Source organism: Dipodomys merriami, unplaced genomic scaffold, assembly GCF_024711535.1.
Source record: "Dipodomys merriami isolate MVZ:Mamm:240054 unplaced genomic scaffold, mDipMer1.0.p SCAF_7, whole genome shotgun sequence".
NCBI lineage: Eukaryota > Metazoa > Chordata > Mammalia > Rodentia > Heteromyidae > Dipodomys > Dipodomys merriami.
This window is the reverse complement of record NW_027206290.1, coordinates 72998006-73016490: the sequence shown is the minus strand read 5'-3', so window position 1 is coordinate 73016490 and position 18485 is coordinate 72998006. Positions and strand designations below refer to the sequence as shown.

Below are 18485 nucleotides of genomic sequence, written 5' to 3'. Positions count from 1 at the left end.
CTCTAGAATGCCAGCTCCACCCTCTGCCTGTCAATCCAGCCCCCTTCAAAGGGCTCTTGTTCCTCCAGCTCACGCTCACTTCTTCCTTCTCAGACAATGCCTTTCCTTAGCAGACACTTAATTATAGACTTGTCACACAGTCTCTCATAATTGTAGGCCTGTCTCCCTCATCAGACCCTAAGTTCCCAGGGCAGAGGCCTGGTCTGTCTATTCTTCCCCTCTCTCTCCTCTCTGGGCCTAACCCAGGCTGGGAAGGCAGGCCTCTGGTAGGAGGGTTTTCTGAGCCCAATTCAACTCCAGCCTAAGCCCAGTGGCACTTCAACCACCCAGAACCACCTGACTTGTCCTGGTAGGGAACTGCTCACTGGACAACTCACAACTCCCAGCCCTACTTCTCCACCTGGTGAGCCAGGAGTGAGAGCCAGGAGAGCCTGGGAGAGGCAGAGCTGTGGACCTGGCCTGGTACTGGCCTGGTCTTGCCCTGGGATCCTAGGCATGACCCTTCCTGAAGCTTACTTTCTTACTGTGAAACAACAAACAACCATCTTTCAGCCCAAGAATTTGGCTTTTATTGTCTTTAAGCAGCCTCCATTTCAGGAATTGGTGAGTGAGGAACACAAGCTGAGCCCAGCTCAGACTGAGCGAAGAAACACAGCCACAGCCAGTCTGGGGAACCCTGGAACCTGAGAGCCATTCACACTGCACACCTCACGGACCTCATTAAAGTCCTGTTGCCGACTGGATTTCACAATTGCTCAGGTGTCCCATTCCACAGCCCTCACCCTGGCCTGGTCTGACAGGGTCTGCTGCCAGGGCTAAGATGAAGAAGGGTGACTTGCTGCTGTCAATAACCAATTCAGCTCAGACCAAGATGGTGGTGACAGCCACTTACGGGGAGTTCTTGCCCTCACGTCGCCCTGTGAGGTAGAAACACCATCCCAATTCATCGGGCAGAAGTTCTATCAATCTGGGTCATACTGCAGGGAGAAGCAGGCCTGTCACATTAACCCAAGATACTTTCACTCTTCCCAGTGCACAAGCCAAGAGGCTCTCAACACCAGGATTCCCAAGGGGGGGTGGTCCTGGAACAGAAAGTTCACTCCTGCCTCCAGACCTGCTAAACCAAGACCTCTGGGCCAGAGCTTAGAAATCTGAAACCCATAAAGCTAAGGAATACAGATTTTATAGATGAGCAAACGGAGGCATAGAGAGAGTGAAGGGACCTGCTAAGGTTATGTTTTAAGCAAATGTGTGAACCTACATGGCTGGACTCTGGAGCCAGGTGAGAACTCCAGAAGTGTGGGCCTCGAAGGGAAGAGGGCATGTTAGGGGGAGGGCACATCATAAAGAGGCTAGTGGCAGAAAAGTCAGGCAACCCCTGCACAGTGCAGCCCATATGCAGAGGAGCCCAGGGAGAAATTCAGAGCCCATCTGAGCATCTGGGAGGAAAACTTGTAGTTCTCCAGCAGTGGGGTGTGTCTGGCTGAGGTTCAAGATGACAAAGCCAGGGGAGGTGGTGACTCAGGGCCTGCCCTGCCTCAAGCTAACCTCCTTTAAATGGGAGATGAGCTCAGAGACTGGGGAAATGTCAAAAGCCAACCCTCCTAGTAAAACAGATGCCAGAGCAAGCAGCCCGAGGGACAAACCACCAGGCAGAAGTAGACTTGGAAAAAAGCTGTGGGCTGCAGGAAAAAAGGCAGGAGACCAGGGCTCCAAGCCTGACCCGACCCTCTATGCCATGAACCCTGAGCAGACCCCTATTTTTCTATTCATGTGTGAAACGGGGAGAACCTCATTGGCTTCTAACTTTACCCAGGACTAGTATGAGGAGCAAGAGTCAGAAAGGAGCTGGCAGAGGACACAATGCCTCCCTGAGCTACAGAGATTACTACTAGAATAGCAGCATGGGGCTTTCCTTGTTATGGGCGCCCCTATCCTTACCACCAGGGCTGAGAGGCCCCCCGCCTTGTCTAATTCCCATCAAGAAAAAAGGGACCTAGATATGCTTAGAAGGGGAAAGTTCATATTTATCAAGTTCCTATTGTTATCATGTATTTGTGTGTCTATGTGTATAATCTCATTTAATACTCACAAAAATCCTACTGTATAAATGGCATTTTTTGAGTACAGGGGAGAAGCTCAGATAAAGCAACCTGTCCAAGATTATGATGGAGATGGGCTAGAACCTGGTATTTGTGGCTCTAAAACCCCACATTGTTTCCATTCTTGGAACAGCTGTGTAAGAGAAGGACATGCCTCAAATAACATCTTCTCTTGCAAGCCCTTCTGCTCCCTCTGCCCAGACAGGGCCTACTTCTTGCCTGTAAACCCCATGGCTGTCATTTGTACATAGCTGTCAGCACTCTGCACAGTCTCCCTCTTAACTCTATGATCAGGCACACTTTTAAAAGGCAAGGTGAGGCACAGGTACACACAGGTGGCTTTTGAGTACCTTAGAACCCTCAAATATCAGACCTAGGGGACTGTGCCCTCAAACTCCCTCATTTTTCAGAAGGAAAAATGGAGGTCAGGAGAGAGAACAATGAAGACACATGGCATTTTTGCTTCTGCCGGGAACAGAATGTTGGCATGCTGCCTCACAGAATGTCTTCAGAGATTCCATGATTTCAGACTCAGTCTTAGGAGAAGGATTGTTATTCCCATTTCATAAAGTAGGAAGCTGACACTCAAGGGAAGGTGACCTGAGCATGGGTGAGATGTGGGGCTCTGACCAAGCCCTTCCTCTTCCCACTACCAGTTATACATGTGCTCAGCACAGGATGCACAGGAAGAAACCACATGTAGGACGGAATGTCTGTGACTTGTTCAGAGGCAGTGCCATGGAACATAACCCAGGGGTCTTTGGCTTAAATCTCTGTGGGTCCTTGACCCTTCTGGGACTCCTCTCTTCTCCTATAAGACTTAGGGGCTACACAGTTGGTCCAATTCCCACATCCAAGGTTCTAGGACATCTGAGGGTTCTTGACAGCTCTCTGCAGAGCCTCTCAGCCTTTGTCTCCAAGCTGGGGTGGGGGGTGGGGGGTGGGAGGGGAAAGGAACCCAGCCTTGGACTGATCACAGCAACAAACTCACTGATTTTGTTCTCAAGTGCCACTGTCCAAGCAGGGCCCACCTTTAAGCAACACCAGGACAGCACATAGAAAATCCAATTGTTCCCTAGCACAGATGTCACCATGGACACTCCCAACTGTCTTTATAAACTACCTAAGAGGAGCAAGCAGAAACTGGGCACAAATAAGAGATAGCCATCTCTGCTCTCTCAGAAGGACAGGTGAAATTTCTGTATAACCCAGTGGTAGTAGTGAGGAGGGTAACAACCCCTGAACTCTTAAGTTCTGGGCCTGCTCCCTCTCCAGCTCTGTCAGGAGCTAGCTGTGAACCCTCTTAGGCAAGCTGTACCACACCCCCAAGTCAGTTTAAAGACAGGCTGACAGTTCCCACAGCATGTCTACAGATGTTCCATTTGATCTGTGAGGCCAGCACACACAATCATTCCCTTTTCACAGATGGGGAAACAGGCTTGACCAGGTCAAGAGTCTCACTCAATGTCATACCTCTTGACCCTGGCAGAACCAAGGCTCCAGAGGTCTAAAACTGCTAAACCCAATACTCCAGGATGGACCTGTTAACGGTAATTCCCCTCTCCATTCATCTTGAATTGCGCTTCAGCAAAACCAAGTTTTACAGATCCATGTTCACCTGCCCACTCTGGTGGCCTGCAAAGTTCTGACCACAAACCCCATAATCCAGCAGCCTAGCCACACCCCCCTGCAAAATTTCATTACTCAAGTTGGCAAGAACGCAGCCCCCACCCCCATCTCGGTCTAAATAAATGCCCAAGTGATATCACATCCTGCTGCCAGTTCCAAAATAGCCCAGGCCTGCCCACAAGCCATCACAAAGTGCTAGGCCATGCAGGGCCAAGCAGCAGGCAGGGATACCCAGCTCTGGCCCACTGTACACACTCAAGCATTTAAAGCAGAAGCCTCAGAGCTGGAAGGCCCCACTCCCTCCTGCCAGGTAGCCTGGCCCCTCCCTCCTGGCCCCCCAGATCAGGAGGCCCCCCAGCCTCCTTGCCCCCCCAGCGCCAGCCCCTGCCCCAGCGCCATCCCATGGAGCCTCGGCCGCGGCCAGCCTGCGGGACCACTCCGCCCGGGCCCGACCCGGACATCCCACCACTCACATTGCTTCAAGAGCTCCAGACACAAAGCCATGAGGGCCAGAGGGGGTCAGAGACCCAGAGACCCGGAGATAGAGAGAGGGAGAGGGAGAGACAAGGAGCAGAGGAAGAAGGGGAGACAAGGGACCACGCAGAGAAGCAAGGGGGATCAAGAGCCCCAGGCAGAGGAGCAGGATCAAAGGGGGACCTTCAGCGCCGACAGGGAGACCACAGACCACAGAGAGGCGGAGAGCAAAGCGGGGACCCCGACCCGTGAACTGGACGTCCTCGAAGGAAGAATGAGACAGCGAACGAGGACCAACCAAGGGAAGGCGGAGAAGGAGGGGGTCTGAAGTCAGGAAGCTGTGGGCCCCGGGGGCAGGGGGGTGTCCAAGGGGACCCCCAAGGGACCCAGGAAGTCCTGACAGCTCTGGAGGACGCCCGGAAGGGAGAAAGCCGGGGGAGGTCCGGATTCAGAGGGTGGCTCCAGGGGGGTGGTGATGGATTGAAGGGGGCACCCCCAGAAGGCCCAGGGACTCAGAGGAGCCAGGGCCCAGGGGGGGTAGCGAGGGACTGAAGGGAGGACGCCCCAAGGACCTGGGGGGCATGGAGGGCCCCCAAGAGAGCGGGTGTCAGAAAGGGTGGCTCTGAAGAAAGAGGGGGGACCCGAGCTCGGTGGGCGAGGGAGGGGCCGGGAGGGAGGGCGAGGGCAGAGACAAAGAGACAGCGAGCCAGGGAGAGACAAAGCGGGCGCAGCGGGGGCTCGGGCTGGAGCGCTGGCGGCCAGACACAGGGACGGAAGCGCGGGCGGACGACGGACGGACCGACGGACGGACGGACGGACAGGGAGGAGGGCGGGGGCAGGGCAGGGCCGGGCGGGGGCGGCGCCCGTCTCCTCGCGGGGCCGCGGCTGCTCCGGGCGGCGCTGGGCGGGCCCCGGGCGTCCGGGCTGAGGAGGAGGCGGCGGCGGCGGCGGCGGCGGCGACGACGACGTGGACCGGACAGACGGACGGAGTGACGGACGGACTGGCGGCTGCTGCGGCCAGCGACGGGCACTCACCCTCCTCCCTCACGCGGCCCGGCCCGAGGCTCCGGTTTTGTACGCCCGAGGGGCGGGGCCTCCGGGTTAAAGCCCCGCGCCGGCCCCGCCCCCCGCGTCAGCCGCGCGCGCGTCACCGGGGACTCCGGGCTTGGCCGGGCGCGCGCGCAGGCCGCTCGGCACGTGGCCTGACGCGCGCGCGCGCGGCTGGGCCAGTGCGCAGGCGTGAGACAGCTCAATGCGGCCCACGCCCAGCCCCGCTCGCCCCGGGAGGAGAGCGCGCACCCACGTCGGCACGCGCATGCCCGGGCTGGGGCAGGGATGTGGGGGTGGGGGAGGAGAAGAGGGGGTGTTCCGCCTCTCGAACCGCCCCGCTAAACCGGTTCCAGCTGGAATGGACCGCCACGCATGCTCCGTGCGGGAGGTGGACCCGGCCGGAGCGCGGAGCCCGGAGTTAACCCAGGCGGCGCCTCGCGGTAACCGGGGAAACCGAGGCCCGGAGGAAGCAGCCCGAGGTGGCCTTCTCCGCCCCTCACAGCCTAGCGCGCGGGGCCGTCACGGCGTCCGCGCTCAGGCGTTCCTGGAGCGGGGGGTGGCCTAGGGAGGGGCCTCGTACCGCGCCCGGGACCCCGCCCGGGACCCCGCGGCCCTCCAGCCGTCCGGCACCTTCCACACCTGCGGCCGGCCCCGCCCCGCGCCCCGCCCCACCTCGCGCCCCACCCTGCCCCGCCTCGCGCCCCACCCTCGCGCCCCGCCCCGCCTCGCGCCCCACCCTCGCGCCCCGCCCCGCTCCCCGCCCCGCGCCCCACCCTCGCGCCCCGCCCCGCGCCCCACCCGGCCTCGCCCCGCCCCGCTCCCCGCCCCGCCCGGCCCCGCCCCGCGCCCCACCCTCGCGCCCCGCCCCGCGCCCCGCCCCGCCCTCGCTTCCTGGCCCGCTCCCCACCCCACTCCGTTCCCCGCCCCGCTCCCCGCCCCGCCTCGCGCCCCGCCCCGCCCCGCGCCCCACCCTCGCGCCCCGCCCCGCCCCGCGCCCCACCCTCGCGCCCCGCCCCGCGCCCCGCCCCGCGCCCCACCCTCGCGCCCCGCCCCGCGCCCCGCCCCGCCCCGCCCTCGCTTCCTGGCCCGCTCCCCACCCCACTCCGTTCCCCGCCCTCGCTCCCCCGCCCCGCCCCTCGTCCCGCCCCGCCCTCGCGCCCCGCCCCGCTCCCTACCCCACCCTCGCTTCCTGGCCCGCTCCCCACCCCACTCCGTTCCCCGCCCTCGCTCCCCGCCCCGCCCTCACTCCCCGCCCCGCCCCGCTCCCTACCCCGCCCTCGCTTCCTGGCCCGCTCCCCGCCCCACTCCGTTCCCCGCCCCGCTCCCCGCCCCGCCCCGCCTCGCGCCCCGCCCCGCCCCGCCTCGCGCCCCGCCCCGCCCCGCCTCGCGCCCCACCCTCCCGCCCTCGCGCCCCGCCCCCACCCTCGCGCCCCGCCCCGCCCCGCGTCCCGCCCCGCCCTCGCTTCCTGGCCCGCTCCCCACCCCACTCCGTTCCCCGCCCTCGCTCCCCGCCCCGCCCTCACTCCCCGCCCCGCCCCGCTCCCTACCCCGCCCTCGCTTCCTGGCCCGCTCCCCGCCCCACTCCGTTCCCCGCCCCGCTCCCCGCCCCGCCCTCGCTCCCCGCGGCTCTCGAAGGGTTTTGCACGAAGGTATAATAATAATGGTAATAACAACACGACCACCCCGGCCGGCCGCTGAGGTCCGGGAGCGCCCCCGGCGCCAGACACGGTGCGAGGCACCACTAGCGCTCTCGGAAGGCGATGTAGGGTCCCGATTATAATGCACCTTCTGCGAGCTGAGTCCTTACCCCATCTGCCTACCTCCCTACGGAGCTGGAGGCTGGACCCTAGTTTGAGGTGAAGGACTCAGACCCTGCCTGGGCCGTAGGCATTCTCCTTCTGAGTTGGTGGGGCTCTTTTAAATCCCAGCCTTTCAGATCTAGTTGCTGTTCTGCCCAGGTGCACAGTACTGGCAGCTGAAAGAGTGAGAGCCCTCTTCCTATTCTACCTGGCTGCATAATATTCCTTCCTTCATCCTGTTCTGTGCTCCTGTGCTCTCCCCGCCCCCTCTTTCCTTTCCTACCTATCTGCCCCCCCCAACCCCAGCATCTGGCTGGTTGCCAAGACCACCTTCCCAGCTGTCCTAGATAAACTATCACTGTTACCACAGTATCACTCAATCAAGGCCCTGCAGAGCAGCCTGATTTGTAGCACAGTTCTCGTTATCCAAAGCCAAGGTTTTCTAAGGCTTATGGTCAGGGCTAATTAATTCCCTCTTACCCTCCACTGACCTCATCTGTTATCCCTGGCTCTCTCCTTTGCTTTGGCCCTGCTATAGAGGCCCTGGTTCCTTCTGTAACACACCAGGTACTCTTCTGCCTCAGGACCTTTGCATCACTCTCCCTCCTACCTGCAATATGTGCCCAGCACCACACACAACCCCTCACAAGTCTTTTGCTCAGAATCTCTCAAGTGGGCTCTACCCTAGCTACCCTGCTTGCATGCTGTTCCCTCCACCAGCGCTCCTAGCAACTTTCCAACAACCTGTGTAACTGTATATGCTTTTATCTTTCCCCTCCCTCTCCTGATAGAATGTTCTGTCCATGAGGACTAGAGGTGTGGCTAAAAGGCAGAGCATCTGCCTAGCAAGCACAACACCCTCATTTTAAACCTTCTTTCTATACCACAGAAAGTACTGTCCATGCAAGCAAGGGTTTTCATTTTGCTCACTGATTATCTCATCTGGCACGGATAGCACAGCCTGGCCTGTACTGGCTGATCAATAACATCATCCATGAAAGGTCTGCCTGACTATAGGCAGATACTTAACTGCCACCCTGAGGAACCTCTGAGATTCCAAGATCCTTAGGAAGCCGAGCGCTGGGGACTCACACCTGTAATCCTTGCTAGTGAGGAGGCTAAGATCTGAGGATCACAGTTCAAAACTGGCCTGGGCAGTTAAGGCTATTGAGACTCTTTACTTCCAATTAATTACCAAAAAACCAGAAGTGACACTGTGGCTCAAAGTGGTAGAGCAAAAAAGCTCAGGAACAGCCCGCAAGCCCTGAGGTCAAGACCCATGATAGACCAAAAAACAAAAAAATCCCTAGGAAGCCAAGCGCTGGTGGCTCAGTAATCCTAGCTACTCAGGATGCTAAGATCTGAGGATGAGGTTTGAAGCCAGTCTGGGCAGGGAAGTCTGTGAGACTCTCCAATTAACCACCCAAAAGCCAGAGGTGGAGCTGTGGCTCCTTGAATAAAAAGGCTAAGGGACAGTAGCAGGCCCTGAGTTCAAGAGTGAGTACTGGAAATAAACAAACACAAAAACTTCAGCCTCCCTTCCTCCAGGGTGACCGCTATGCCTCCCATACAGGACAGTGGGGGAGCTCAAGGCTCTACAGTCAGGAAGACACAGGTGGGAAACTATTCCTTGTGCTACCTGCCGGGTGACCTTGACCCGACTGCTCTGTGCTACAGCTGTGAAATATCTACTGTGTGGTGTTGGAGTAACTCGGTTAAATCAGGAGTGGCAGATACATATAACTCCCCTGGCCACAGCAGACACCACCAATCGATGGTGGTACACACTTAATCTGCTTAACTAGATCTCAGTCCTGAGCTCCAGGGATCAGAAATGACACAGGAACTGAAATCTATCTGCAGTCTCTGATGCTCTGGGGATTGGAAGGGCTGAGCTGAGGAGAGCCTACAGTGTAATAACCAGAGACTAGAGTAGGCTTGGTAGGCAAGTCTGACTGCAGGGATTTTTACCAGGCTGTTTGTATGGGTGGGAGAGAAGTGAACCAAAGGAGAAACTGGGAGAGTTCTGGAGAATGGAGAAGGGACAAAGGGAGAGCAGACCAGCCTATGACTTAGATGGGCACAGGATTCCAAATCCAAGCCGCAAAATAGATAATGAAAGACAAGCAAGTGACGTATGCTTATAACCCCAGCTACTCAGGAGGCTGAGATCTGAGTCATGGTTCTAAGCCAAGTAAGGCCAAGAGATTCTTATCTCCAACTAGCCACTAAAAAGTCCAAAGTGGAATGATGGCTCAAATAGCAGAGTGCTAGCCTTGGACAAAAATGCTCTGAGACAAGGCCGAGGCCCTGAGGTCAAACCACAGGAGTGACAACAACAACTACAACAAAAACCTCTCCCAGATAATGAATCTGAGGCCCAGGAGGGGCAGGTACCTTCCCAAAGGGATACAGAAGAGCTGAAACAAGAACTCAGCACCCTCCTCCCCGCAGAAAGCAGGGTGTTTTCTTGGCCGCCAGAGTGACCCCCCAAGTGTGCACACACGTATGTGGGTGTGCCACACTCACGTGAATGCGTCTGCAAGCACAGGTGCAGCAGATGCAGATGGCAGGAGCAGGGCGTAGCTCAACAGCACTCAGATTTACAAAGACTCCTTTGTGAAGTCCCAGTGATTCAGAGGGAGTAGGAAAGACAAAGAAGGATGAGGTAGACACAGAAGGCAAAGATGGGAGGGGGAGGAGAGGAAAGAAGATGGGGGAGAAGGGCATCTTTTTCAGAGGCAAAGAGAGGAGGAGAGGCATGGGGTTGGCCTTGGCCCTCATGCGTGTCCCTTCCCAGGTGTCCTTTGGCTGGGGAGAGTCATGTACCATGTACCTGCAGCCTCGCAGCTCCCTCCCCACATCCCAGCTGGAGCAGGCCGGCCTGCCAGTCACCTGCCAGAGCTATTTCTGGAATGTGGAATCTGGGTCAGAGAGGAGGAGGGAGGAGAGCGGCGGCAGCCTTGGAGCTGGGAAGCTGCCCGCTCTGCCTGGGAGGGGGCTCCACATGCTCCCACAGCCACCCAAGATCTGGCCAGCCCCTGCCAAGCTCCCAGAGCCTCAGCACCCACCCCTTGGTGGTGGTGGCATCATCTCCCACCTGCCTTATGCATATGTACCCAGGGAGAGGGAGCAACCGCTCCAAGGGCTTGCTCCTTAGACAGATAGTGAGGTAGGGGTCGTCTGAGCTGGCCCAACTCCCCCAGGGAGACAGTGGCTGAGTGAGGTGCACCTGTGTGTGTGTCTGTGTCCATGTGGGGGGCAGGCAACCATGGCAGGCTTGCCAGGTATGGTTGCACAAGCTTCACACTAATTAAGGATGCCGAATTATCAGGAGGGATGCTGTTCACACTATAGACACAGTTGGATTATGACAAATTTCTGGCAGAAGTAAAGCACCTTGTGGAAAAGGTACATGCTGACACCTTTACTGAAGATGGCAGTGAAGGCTGATAAAGGAGCTTGTTTGCTTTCTCCCTCCCTCCTTCCTTCCTTCCTTCCTTTTCTTTTCCTCCCTCCCTTCTTTCTTTTCTGTATTGGAGACTGAATTCAGGGACTTGTGATTGCTAGGCTTTCATTCAAGCCACACATTTAGCCCTTGGTTTTTTTTTTTTTTTTTTTTTGCTTGTTTGTTTTGTTTTTTTTGGGTCCGGTCGTGGGGCCTGAACTCTGGGCCTGGGCACTATCCCTCAGCTCTTCAGCTCAAGGCTAGCGCTCTACCACCTGAGCCACAGCACCACTTCTGGCTTTTTTTTTTCTTTTTGCTTATGTGGTGCTGAGGAATCGAACCCAGGGCCTCAGGTGTGCAAGGCAAGCGCTCTACCAGAGCCACCTTCTCAGCCCTAGCCCTTGGTTTTTTACTGCAGCTTATTTTTATTTTTTTGTAGGTCATGGGGCTTGAACTCAGCCTGGGCACTGTCCCTCAGCTCTTCAGCTCAAGGCGAGCACTCTACCACTTGAGCCACAGCACCACTTCCGTTTTCTGGTGGTTTATTGGAGATAAGAGTTTCATGGACTTTCCTGCCCAGGCTGGCTTTGAACCGTGATCCTCAGATCTCAGCCTCCTGAGTAGCTAGGATTACAGGCATGAGCCACCAGTGCTTGGCTTTTGCAGCTTGTTTTCAAGATAGGGTCTCTTGAACCTTTCTGCTCGGGCTGGCCTTCAGCTGAGATCCTGCTCTCATCCCGGGGCAAATAAATCCTTTGGTGGTCCCAGTCTACAAGGCATGTGTAGAGGGGCTGTGAGAATTGATGGATATATGTGCAGGTGTATGGTGACATTTGGTACATGTGAACATATGAGAATATTAGTGTATATGTGTTTCCACATAGATATACACATGCACACATCTGGGTAGGTGGTGTGCACATACGCTTTCCTATGTCAGTTTGGGCTAAATCCTCACACATAGAATAATGAGTCCATATCCCCTACAAAGTTTAATGTCAAACTCTGGTTTAACTATATGGGATTATGTGCCATAATGGATTGAACTTCTGGCTTCAACTCTCCGCTGTTTGTATTCATACCCTTTGCTACAAGACCAGTTTCTCCCATAAAAGGTGGGATGTGTTTCACCTTGGCTTTGAACCCCTATACTTGTTTTGACCAACTGGATGTTAGTAGGTATGAAACGAAGAGTGATTTGAAATGTGCTTGTCCAACAAGGCTGCCCTCTCACACTTCTGCCATCACCATGCAAAAAGCATGCCCCGACTAGCCACTGTATCCAGAACACCCTTTGGTGTCAGCCAAGCAGAACTAGCTGACATGCAATCTCATGAGTGAGAACAAAGGCATATTACTGTGTGCTACTGTGCTTGTTACACAGCATTATTGTAATAACAGCTGCCTGATACATATTGGTAGCAAATGTGGAGTGTGTTAGCAATAAAAACTGAAAATATGTAGCACTAGCTTTAAGGACCCAGTGGTAACTAGACAGAAGACTGTTACAGAAGCCTTGAGAAAAGAGGTCCTGGATGATGTGTGGGTCAGGACCCTGGGTAGAATTGTCTTTTACAGTAACTTGAGGAGTGTGGATGGGTACAGGCAAGATAGTTTCCAGGAAAAATGTAGAAAGCAAGAGCGGGCTCCTTTGGGCTGTGAGAAAGAGCAAAACTCATAAAAAAGCAATAGCCAATCTGTAGGGAGTATTTAGAGGAAATAGAGAGAGCCCAGAACTTGCTGAATTGGAAAGTAAGTCTGTCAACTCCCATTTCACCAGGCAGAAGAGCATTCTTAAGATTCAGCCTGGGAACAGAGATCAAGCCAAGGTCAAAGCTGGTTACGGTACAGCTTGAGGACCAGACCAAAGCCAGGGCGTGGTTGCAACACCTTTTATTAACACTCTGAAAGTGTGATCTGGTAGATATGCTCTGCTGGTCAGAAAAGCCGATAGGAAACGTAAGGGCATCACGAAGTCAGGAGAGAGAATGGCCTGACTCAAAAATACTTGTGGGTATGGCTCAGGCCCAAGGTTGTTCCTTGGATTCAAATACATAGAAAACCTAGTAAGGGTCTGCAGCAGGTGCAGGGTAACATGACACACCTCAGATGAGGGTGAGATCACCTAGCTCCCAAACTTTCTTCCAGGAGGAAGCTGCCTAAGGAAAGTGGCTGCTGCCTGAAGGCCATATTCTCCAGTGTAGGAGATGCTCCGGGAACATTCCCTGTCTAAGAGCATATGCCCAGAATGACTTCAGAATTCCCATGGATCAGTAAGTCCCTGGATCTCTGTTCTCCTGCTCCCCCCCTTTTTTTCCCCTGGTGGTGTTGGGGATTGACCCCAGGACCTTGCCCATGCTAGGTAAGTGCTTTGTGGCTGAGCTATAACCATAGTTCCAATTTTTCCCTTTAGGAGCAGCCATGTGAGTGGCAGTTAGCCTATCCCTATTTTACCAAAGTATGCTGGGGGTGGGGAGGTTAGGAAACAGTACAGCTAACTTGGGTTTTTAGATCATGGGCTGTTATTGATCAAGAGTGGCACATGGTGACACTCAGGACACAGGTCCTGAGTTCTCAATGCCATGATGAGATGAAACTCTTGGGTTACTGGCAGGGGAGGAGGGGGAGGCGTTCCTACATTGGAGAGCTGTGAACAAATGTGGGATGAGGCAGAAGACCAGAGAAGAGTTGGGAAGGGACGGTACAGAGACCAGCTTAGTTAACCAGTCAGGTGGTCAGTTCCCTGTGTGTGTAGGGATTAGGGGTCAGTTCCTGTGAACACCAGTGCAACACTTGAAGCCGCTGTCTCTTCCTCCAGCCCTCTAACTTAGTCAAGTCTCACAAGCAGTAAGATCCACCACCACCTGAGCTGCTGCCCTGCCTGCCCGTAGTAGGAGGGTAGGCTTCCTGACTTGGCTTTAGCTACCCAAGACCACTCTGGGGTCTGTTTTATAGATGGGGAAACCAAGGCTCAGAAAAGAGAAAAAGAGGAGCTCAAAGCCCTCTACTCAGCCTCTTTTCCCCTTGGCCTCGGGTCTTTTGTCTTTATCACAGCACTCCTTCCATCTTCCTCTGGTCACACATGAGTTATCGCTAGGGGAGCTGGAAGAACTTTGGGAAGGATGGCCTTCCCCGATTGTGAAAGGGAAAACTTGTCAATGCTGTAGACTGCCCACCCCTCCCCTCTCCGCAGGTTTGCCAGTTGAAGTAATCCTCACAGGGAAGTCCAGCTCAGGAAGCCCCACCCTGCCTACCAGCTGGAGGCTGCTCTAAACCAGAAGCAGCCAGGGGTCCCCCAGGCTCCAGCCTTCCCCAAAGTCTGCCCAGTGGACAGACTATCAGCCCATGTGGATTCTAGTCCAATCCCCAAACCTCTGGCTTTCGCTTCTCTTTCAACATCGTGCGGACCACTCCTGGGCTTCCCCCCAATGTCAGTCTATAGGACAAGGGCTAACTAAGCGAAACAAGCCATCAGGCCTCCTCTTGAGGAGGTACTACTCACTGGGAAGCGTGCGACTGTTGCTGAGGCTGCCGGTGCTGGGCGGTGGGGAGAGGGACTGCAGGGAGACGCTGTCCTCCTCCTGTGAGCAGCCTGCCTGGATGGCACGCAGGTAGCTGTGGCTGCGGGAGCGGAAGTAGCTGGGCAGGGGCAGGTCCAGCACCTCTGCTGCCGTCGACTCCGCTTCGCTGCAGGCTGACTCACAGGCAGCCTCGTACTGGTCACTCAGATCTGCCTCCCGTACCTGCCCAGGCAAAGGCAGGCGTCAGGGGTCAGCGTTGCCCATCCTCGGGTGGGGGTACGTGTGGGAGGGGTGCCTGGTGGACCTCCCCTCAGCCTGCTCCTCCTCCTCTCATTTCATCCAGGGCACAGATGAGCAGATGGGAGCCCCAAAGAAAGGAACGGTCCCATCACCTCTTGGGGGACTCAATGTTTCTCATTTCTACAATGAGAACAAAGTTTTAATATATCCCAGGATGTTAACTTGATTGCTGTTTTGTGTGTCCACCCTGCTGGACTGAGAGGGTCACATCTGAATTTTAAAATCAGTTAGTCATGTCTGCCTTAAATGTTAGAACGGGGGCTGCAGCAGCTGTGTTGTACACCTGCTATCTTATGGTTCAATCTCGTATTTTTCAAGCAAAAATTCTCTCAAAGCCAGTGAGAAGACACTTGCCCGAGTTACCAGTGAGGAATACTCCAAAAGTATGTTTTCAAGGAATATGAACGTAGCCATGGCACACAGAATGAATACTGGGAGGGAGCAGGTTCTGGAATAGAAGCAGGGGCCAGAGATGAAGCTGATGCAACAGCCTGATAAGAGGGAAGCAGCAGCAAGGATTGATTAGTGATGTCTGCCTGGGACAGCATAGAGAATAGTGGTATATCTATATCTATATCTATCTATCTATCTATCTATCTATCTATCTATCTATCTATATACACACACACATATATATATGCATGATATATATGTATAAAACATATGTATATATGCACATATATGCACATATACATACATATATATATATATATATATATATATGTGATTTACTATATTCTGTTTGCTTCAGTCTCGCCTACTGGGTTCCCTCCAGAAATGACCAAGGACTGTGCAAATCTAAAGCTGCAAGTGTGAGCACAGAGAGGTCTTATGACATACCATATATTCTCTGGGGGTTCATGAGGGTTTTCTGGCCTGTGTCTCAGGCTGAGAGCTATGGACCACACAGTGAAATCTAAGGAGTTGTCTGGTTAAAGATGGAGAGTAGGTGGAGGCCTGAGGCGAGGCCAGAGCTAGGGGAGGAAAAGGCACTAGGTGGCTGAGTACTATGTGGACGGAAAGTTGGATCTGGGTCTGGGACCAGCGCTGGGCAGCTGTGTGACCTGGCTCATCACTGTGCTCTCTGGGCCAGTCTCCTCATCTGGATAAAGTAGAATGTTCTGGATATTTGTCTATGTATACATCAGGTAAAACAACTGGATGGATCTGTACCTAATAAAGTGTTGGGAAAGGTTGAAATGTGTGCTGTCCAACATGGTAGCTGCTAGCTATGCATGGGTATTTCATTAGTTTTTTTTTCTCTTTTTTTGCAGTACTGGGGTTTGAACTTAGTGTCTTATGCTTGCTCAGCTTACTTAAAAGGCTGGCACTCAACCACTTGAGCAACATCTCCAGCCTGCCTTGTGACAAAATCTTGCAGACTTTTCTGCCAAGGCTGCCTTTGAACTATACTTCTGCATATCTCAGCCACCGAGTAAGTAGGGTTACAGGTATGAGCCACTGGTACTCATCTAGATTTAAAGTAGTTTTAGTAAAGTTTGACAGTGACATTTTACCTGCTGAAAAGTGGCATGTGACTAGTGACTAGTGGCTACCATGGACAAGTATAGATGGTAGAACAATTTCTATCACAGTAGAATTCTACTGCACAGGGTCAACATGTTAAAATGCTAGCCACATGACCTATCCAGAATTCACTTAGAGGGGCATTAAAAGGGATTGTTGTTTATCCTCCCCTACTGCAAATGGGTCTTGCTTTGGAACTGCACCATAGCACTGCAGTTCTAGAACCAGACTGGCAAGGTTTCAACCCCTCATCAGTTCCTTGCAGTTTAAAGATAGGCAAGTCACTTATTCACTCTGTGCCTCAGTGTCTCATCTGTACAATAGGGCTGATCACAGTCTCAATTCCACAGTGCTCTCAAGACTAATGAGATAACATATATTACATGTTTAGAATAAAATCCAAGAGTGAACTCCTGGGCACCTGCCTCTGACGATACAGGCCAGTAGGTAGAGGGAACAGGATGAGTTCACAAAGATTGGTTAAGATGCAAGCTAGGTGCTGACGGGCCAGGCCTGTAATCCTAGTTACTTAGGAGGCAGAAGACTGGCTGGTTGACCAGTTTGAGGCCAACCAGGGCAGAGAAGTCCATAAAACCCTCCTCACAGGGAGGAGCTGGATGTAGTGGTACATACCTGTGATCTCAGCAACTATGGGAAGCCTACACATAGGTGGATCAGGGCTGAGATGCCTGCACAGGAGGGAAGCAAGACCCCATCCTAAAAAGAACCAGTGAAGCTGGGCGCAGGTGGCTTATGCTTATAATCCTAGCTCCTCGGGCTGGGAAGGTGGCCTAGTGGTAGAGTGCTTACTTGGCATGCATGAAGCTCTGGGTTCAGTTCCTCAGTACCACCCACATAAACAGAAAAAGCTAGAAATGGCGCTGTGGCTCAAGTGGTAGAGTGCTAGCCTTGAACTAAAGAAGCTCAGTACCCAAGCCCTGAGGTCAAGCTCTAGGACTGGCCAAAAAAAAAAAAAAAGGTAATAATCCTAGTTCTTCAGGAAGCTGATATTTGAGGATTACTATTCAAAGCCAGCCTGGGCAGGAAATGCTGTGAGACTCTCCAATAAGCTACTCAGAAAAAGCTGGCACTGTGGCTCAAGTGGTAGGGTGCTAGCCTTGAGCAAAACAAAGCTCAGGGACAGTGCCTAGGCCTGGCGTTCAAGGCCTAGGACTGACAAAAACAAACACACAACAACAACAACAAAAATCACCCTAAAATAAAAAACTGGGCTGGAGGTGTGGCTCAGAAGTATTGTGCCTGCCCAGTAAGTGCCAGGTCCTGAGTTCAAACTTTAGTACTCACAAAAGAAGAAAAAGATGCTCCTGAGCTGGGGGGGAGAGGGGTGGGTAGGGCCGTGAATCAGTGCTTGATGCAGGTCACACGGAAGACTTGTGAGCTTCATATCAGCCTCATCACACACCTAACTGGCGTTAGGGGAGGAAGAGGTCACCGGCCCGCTGAGGGCTCCTAAAGGCCGCTAGAATAATGTGTTCAAGGGAACATCTCGCTTCTAGAACCTGTACGAGGACAGGGAAGGTATCCTCCACTGCGGTGGTACAGCTCTACCTTTGCCCTGTGGGAAGTGTGGCCTTGGACAGGCCCCTTGCCTGTTCCTGGCTACGAGAGACTGAGCTCAGCACCTCATCTGCCCCACTCTCTGGCTTGGGAGCACAGGGTGGGGGTGGGCACTTCCAGGGGGAGGATATGTGTTCATGGATGGGAGGGAGCCTTGTAGACATGACCTCTGCCAACTTTATAAAGTTTCTAAATTCTCCTCAATTTTCTCATGTTCTTAAAGGTTCTACAAGAAAGAGGAAAAGCCAGAGGATTCGGGGCTGAGGGGGCTAGGACCTGGCAGCTCCTACCACAGGCCCAGCCCCCTCCACCCTATCCTGGCCAAAGGAAATTTCCCAGGCTGGCCCAGGATTGGGGGAAGCAAGGAGGGAGCCAAAAGACCCAATGTCCTGGGGGCCAATCTTCCTTCCTTCCCTCCTTCCCTCTTTCTCTTCCTTCCTCTCCATCTTTGTCTCTGTCTATCTTGCCCAGGTTTGCATCAAAACCATGATCCTCCTGCTTTTGTCTCCCAAGTGCTGAGATGTAAAGCATGCTCTACCACATGACTTCTTGCTTCATTCATATAACCTAGCTCATTGTCCTCAGGCCCCCCCCTTTTATGACTGTCCTGCATCCTGAACTCAAGGCCTAGGCACTGTCCCTGAGTTTTTGTTCCAGGCTAGTGCTCTACCACTTGAGCTACACCACTACTTCTGACTTTTTTTTGAGTAGTTTACTGGAGATAAGAGTCTCACTGGCTAGGGGCTAGTGGCTCACGCCCGTAATCTGAGCAGCTCAGGAGGCTGAGATCTGAAGATCGCAGTTCAAAACCAGTCTGGGTGGAAAAGTCCCTGTGAGACTCTTACATCAATTAACCACTCAAAAATTCTTTAAGTGGTGCTGTGGCTCAAGTGGTAGAGCATTAGCCTTGCACATGAAGAGGCTCAAGGATAGCACCCAGCCTCTGAGTTCAAGGCCCACAAGTGACAAAAGAAAAAAAGAGTCTCATGGACTTTCCTGCTGGGGCTGGCTTTGAACGGTGATCCTAAGACTTCAGCCTCTTGAGTAGCTAGGATTA

General features: G+C 54.0%; 1 protein-coding gene across 7 annotated transcripts in view; it reads right to left on the bottom strand.

Moving 5' to 3' along the window:
* The window catches only part of Dlgap4 (DLG associated protein 4), a 157073-nt gene that overhangs the window by 43425 nt on the left and 95163 nt on the right, over positions 1 to 18485 (bottom strand). For 5 of the 7 annotated variants that reach the window (XM_070007221.1, XM_070007219.1, XM_070007220.1 and 2 more), the window contains exon 7: positions 14005 to 14245. In XM_070007221.1, the coding sequence (XP_069863322.1) occupies positions 14005 to 14245 (241 nt within the window). The other 2 variants (XM_070007224.1, XM_070007222.1) reach the window with 2 other exon arrangements.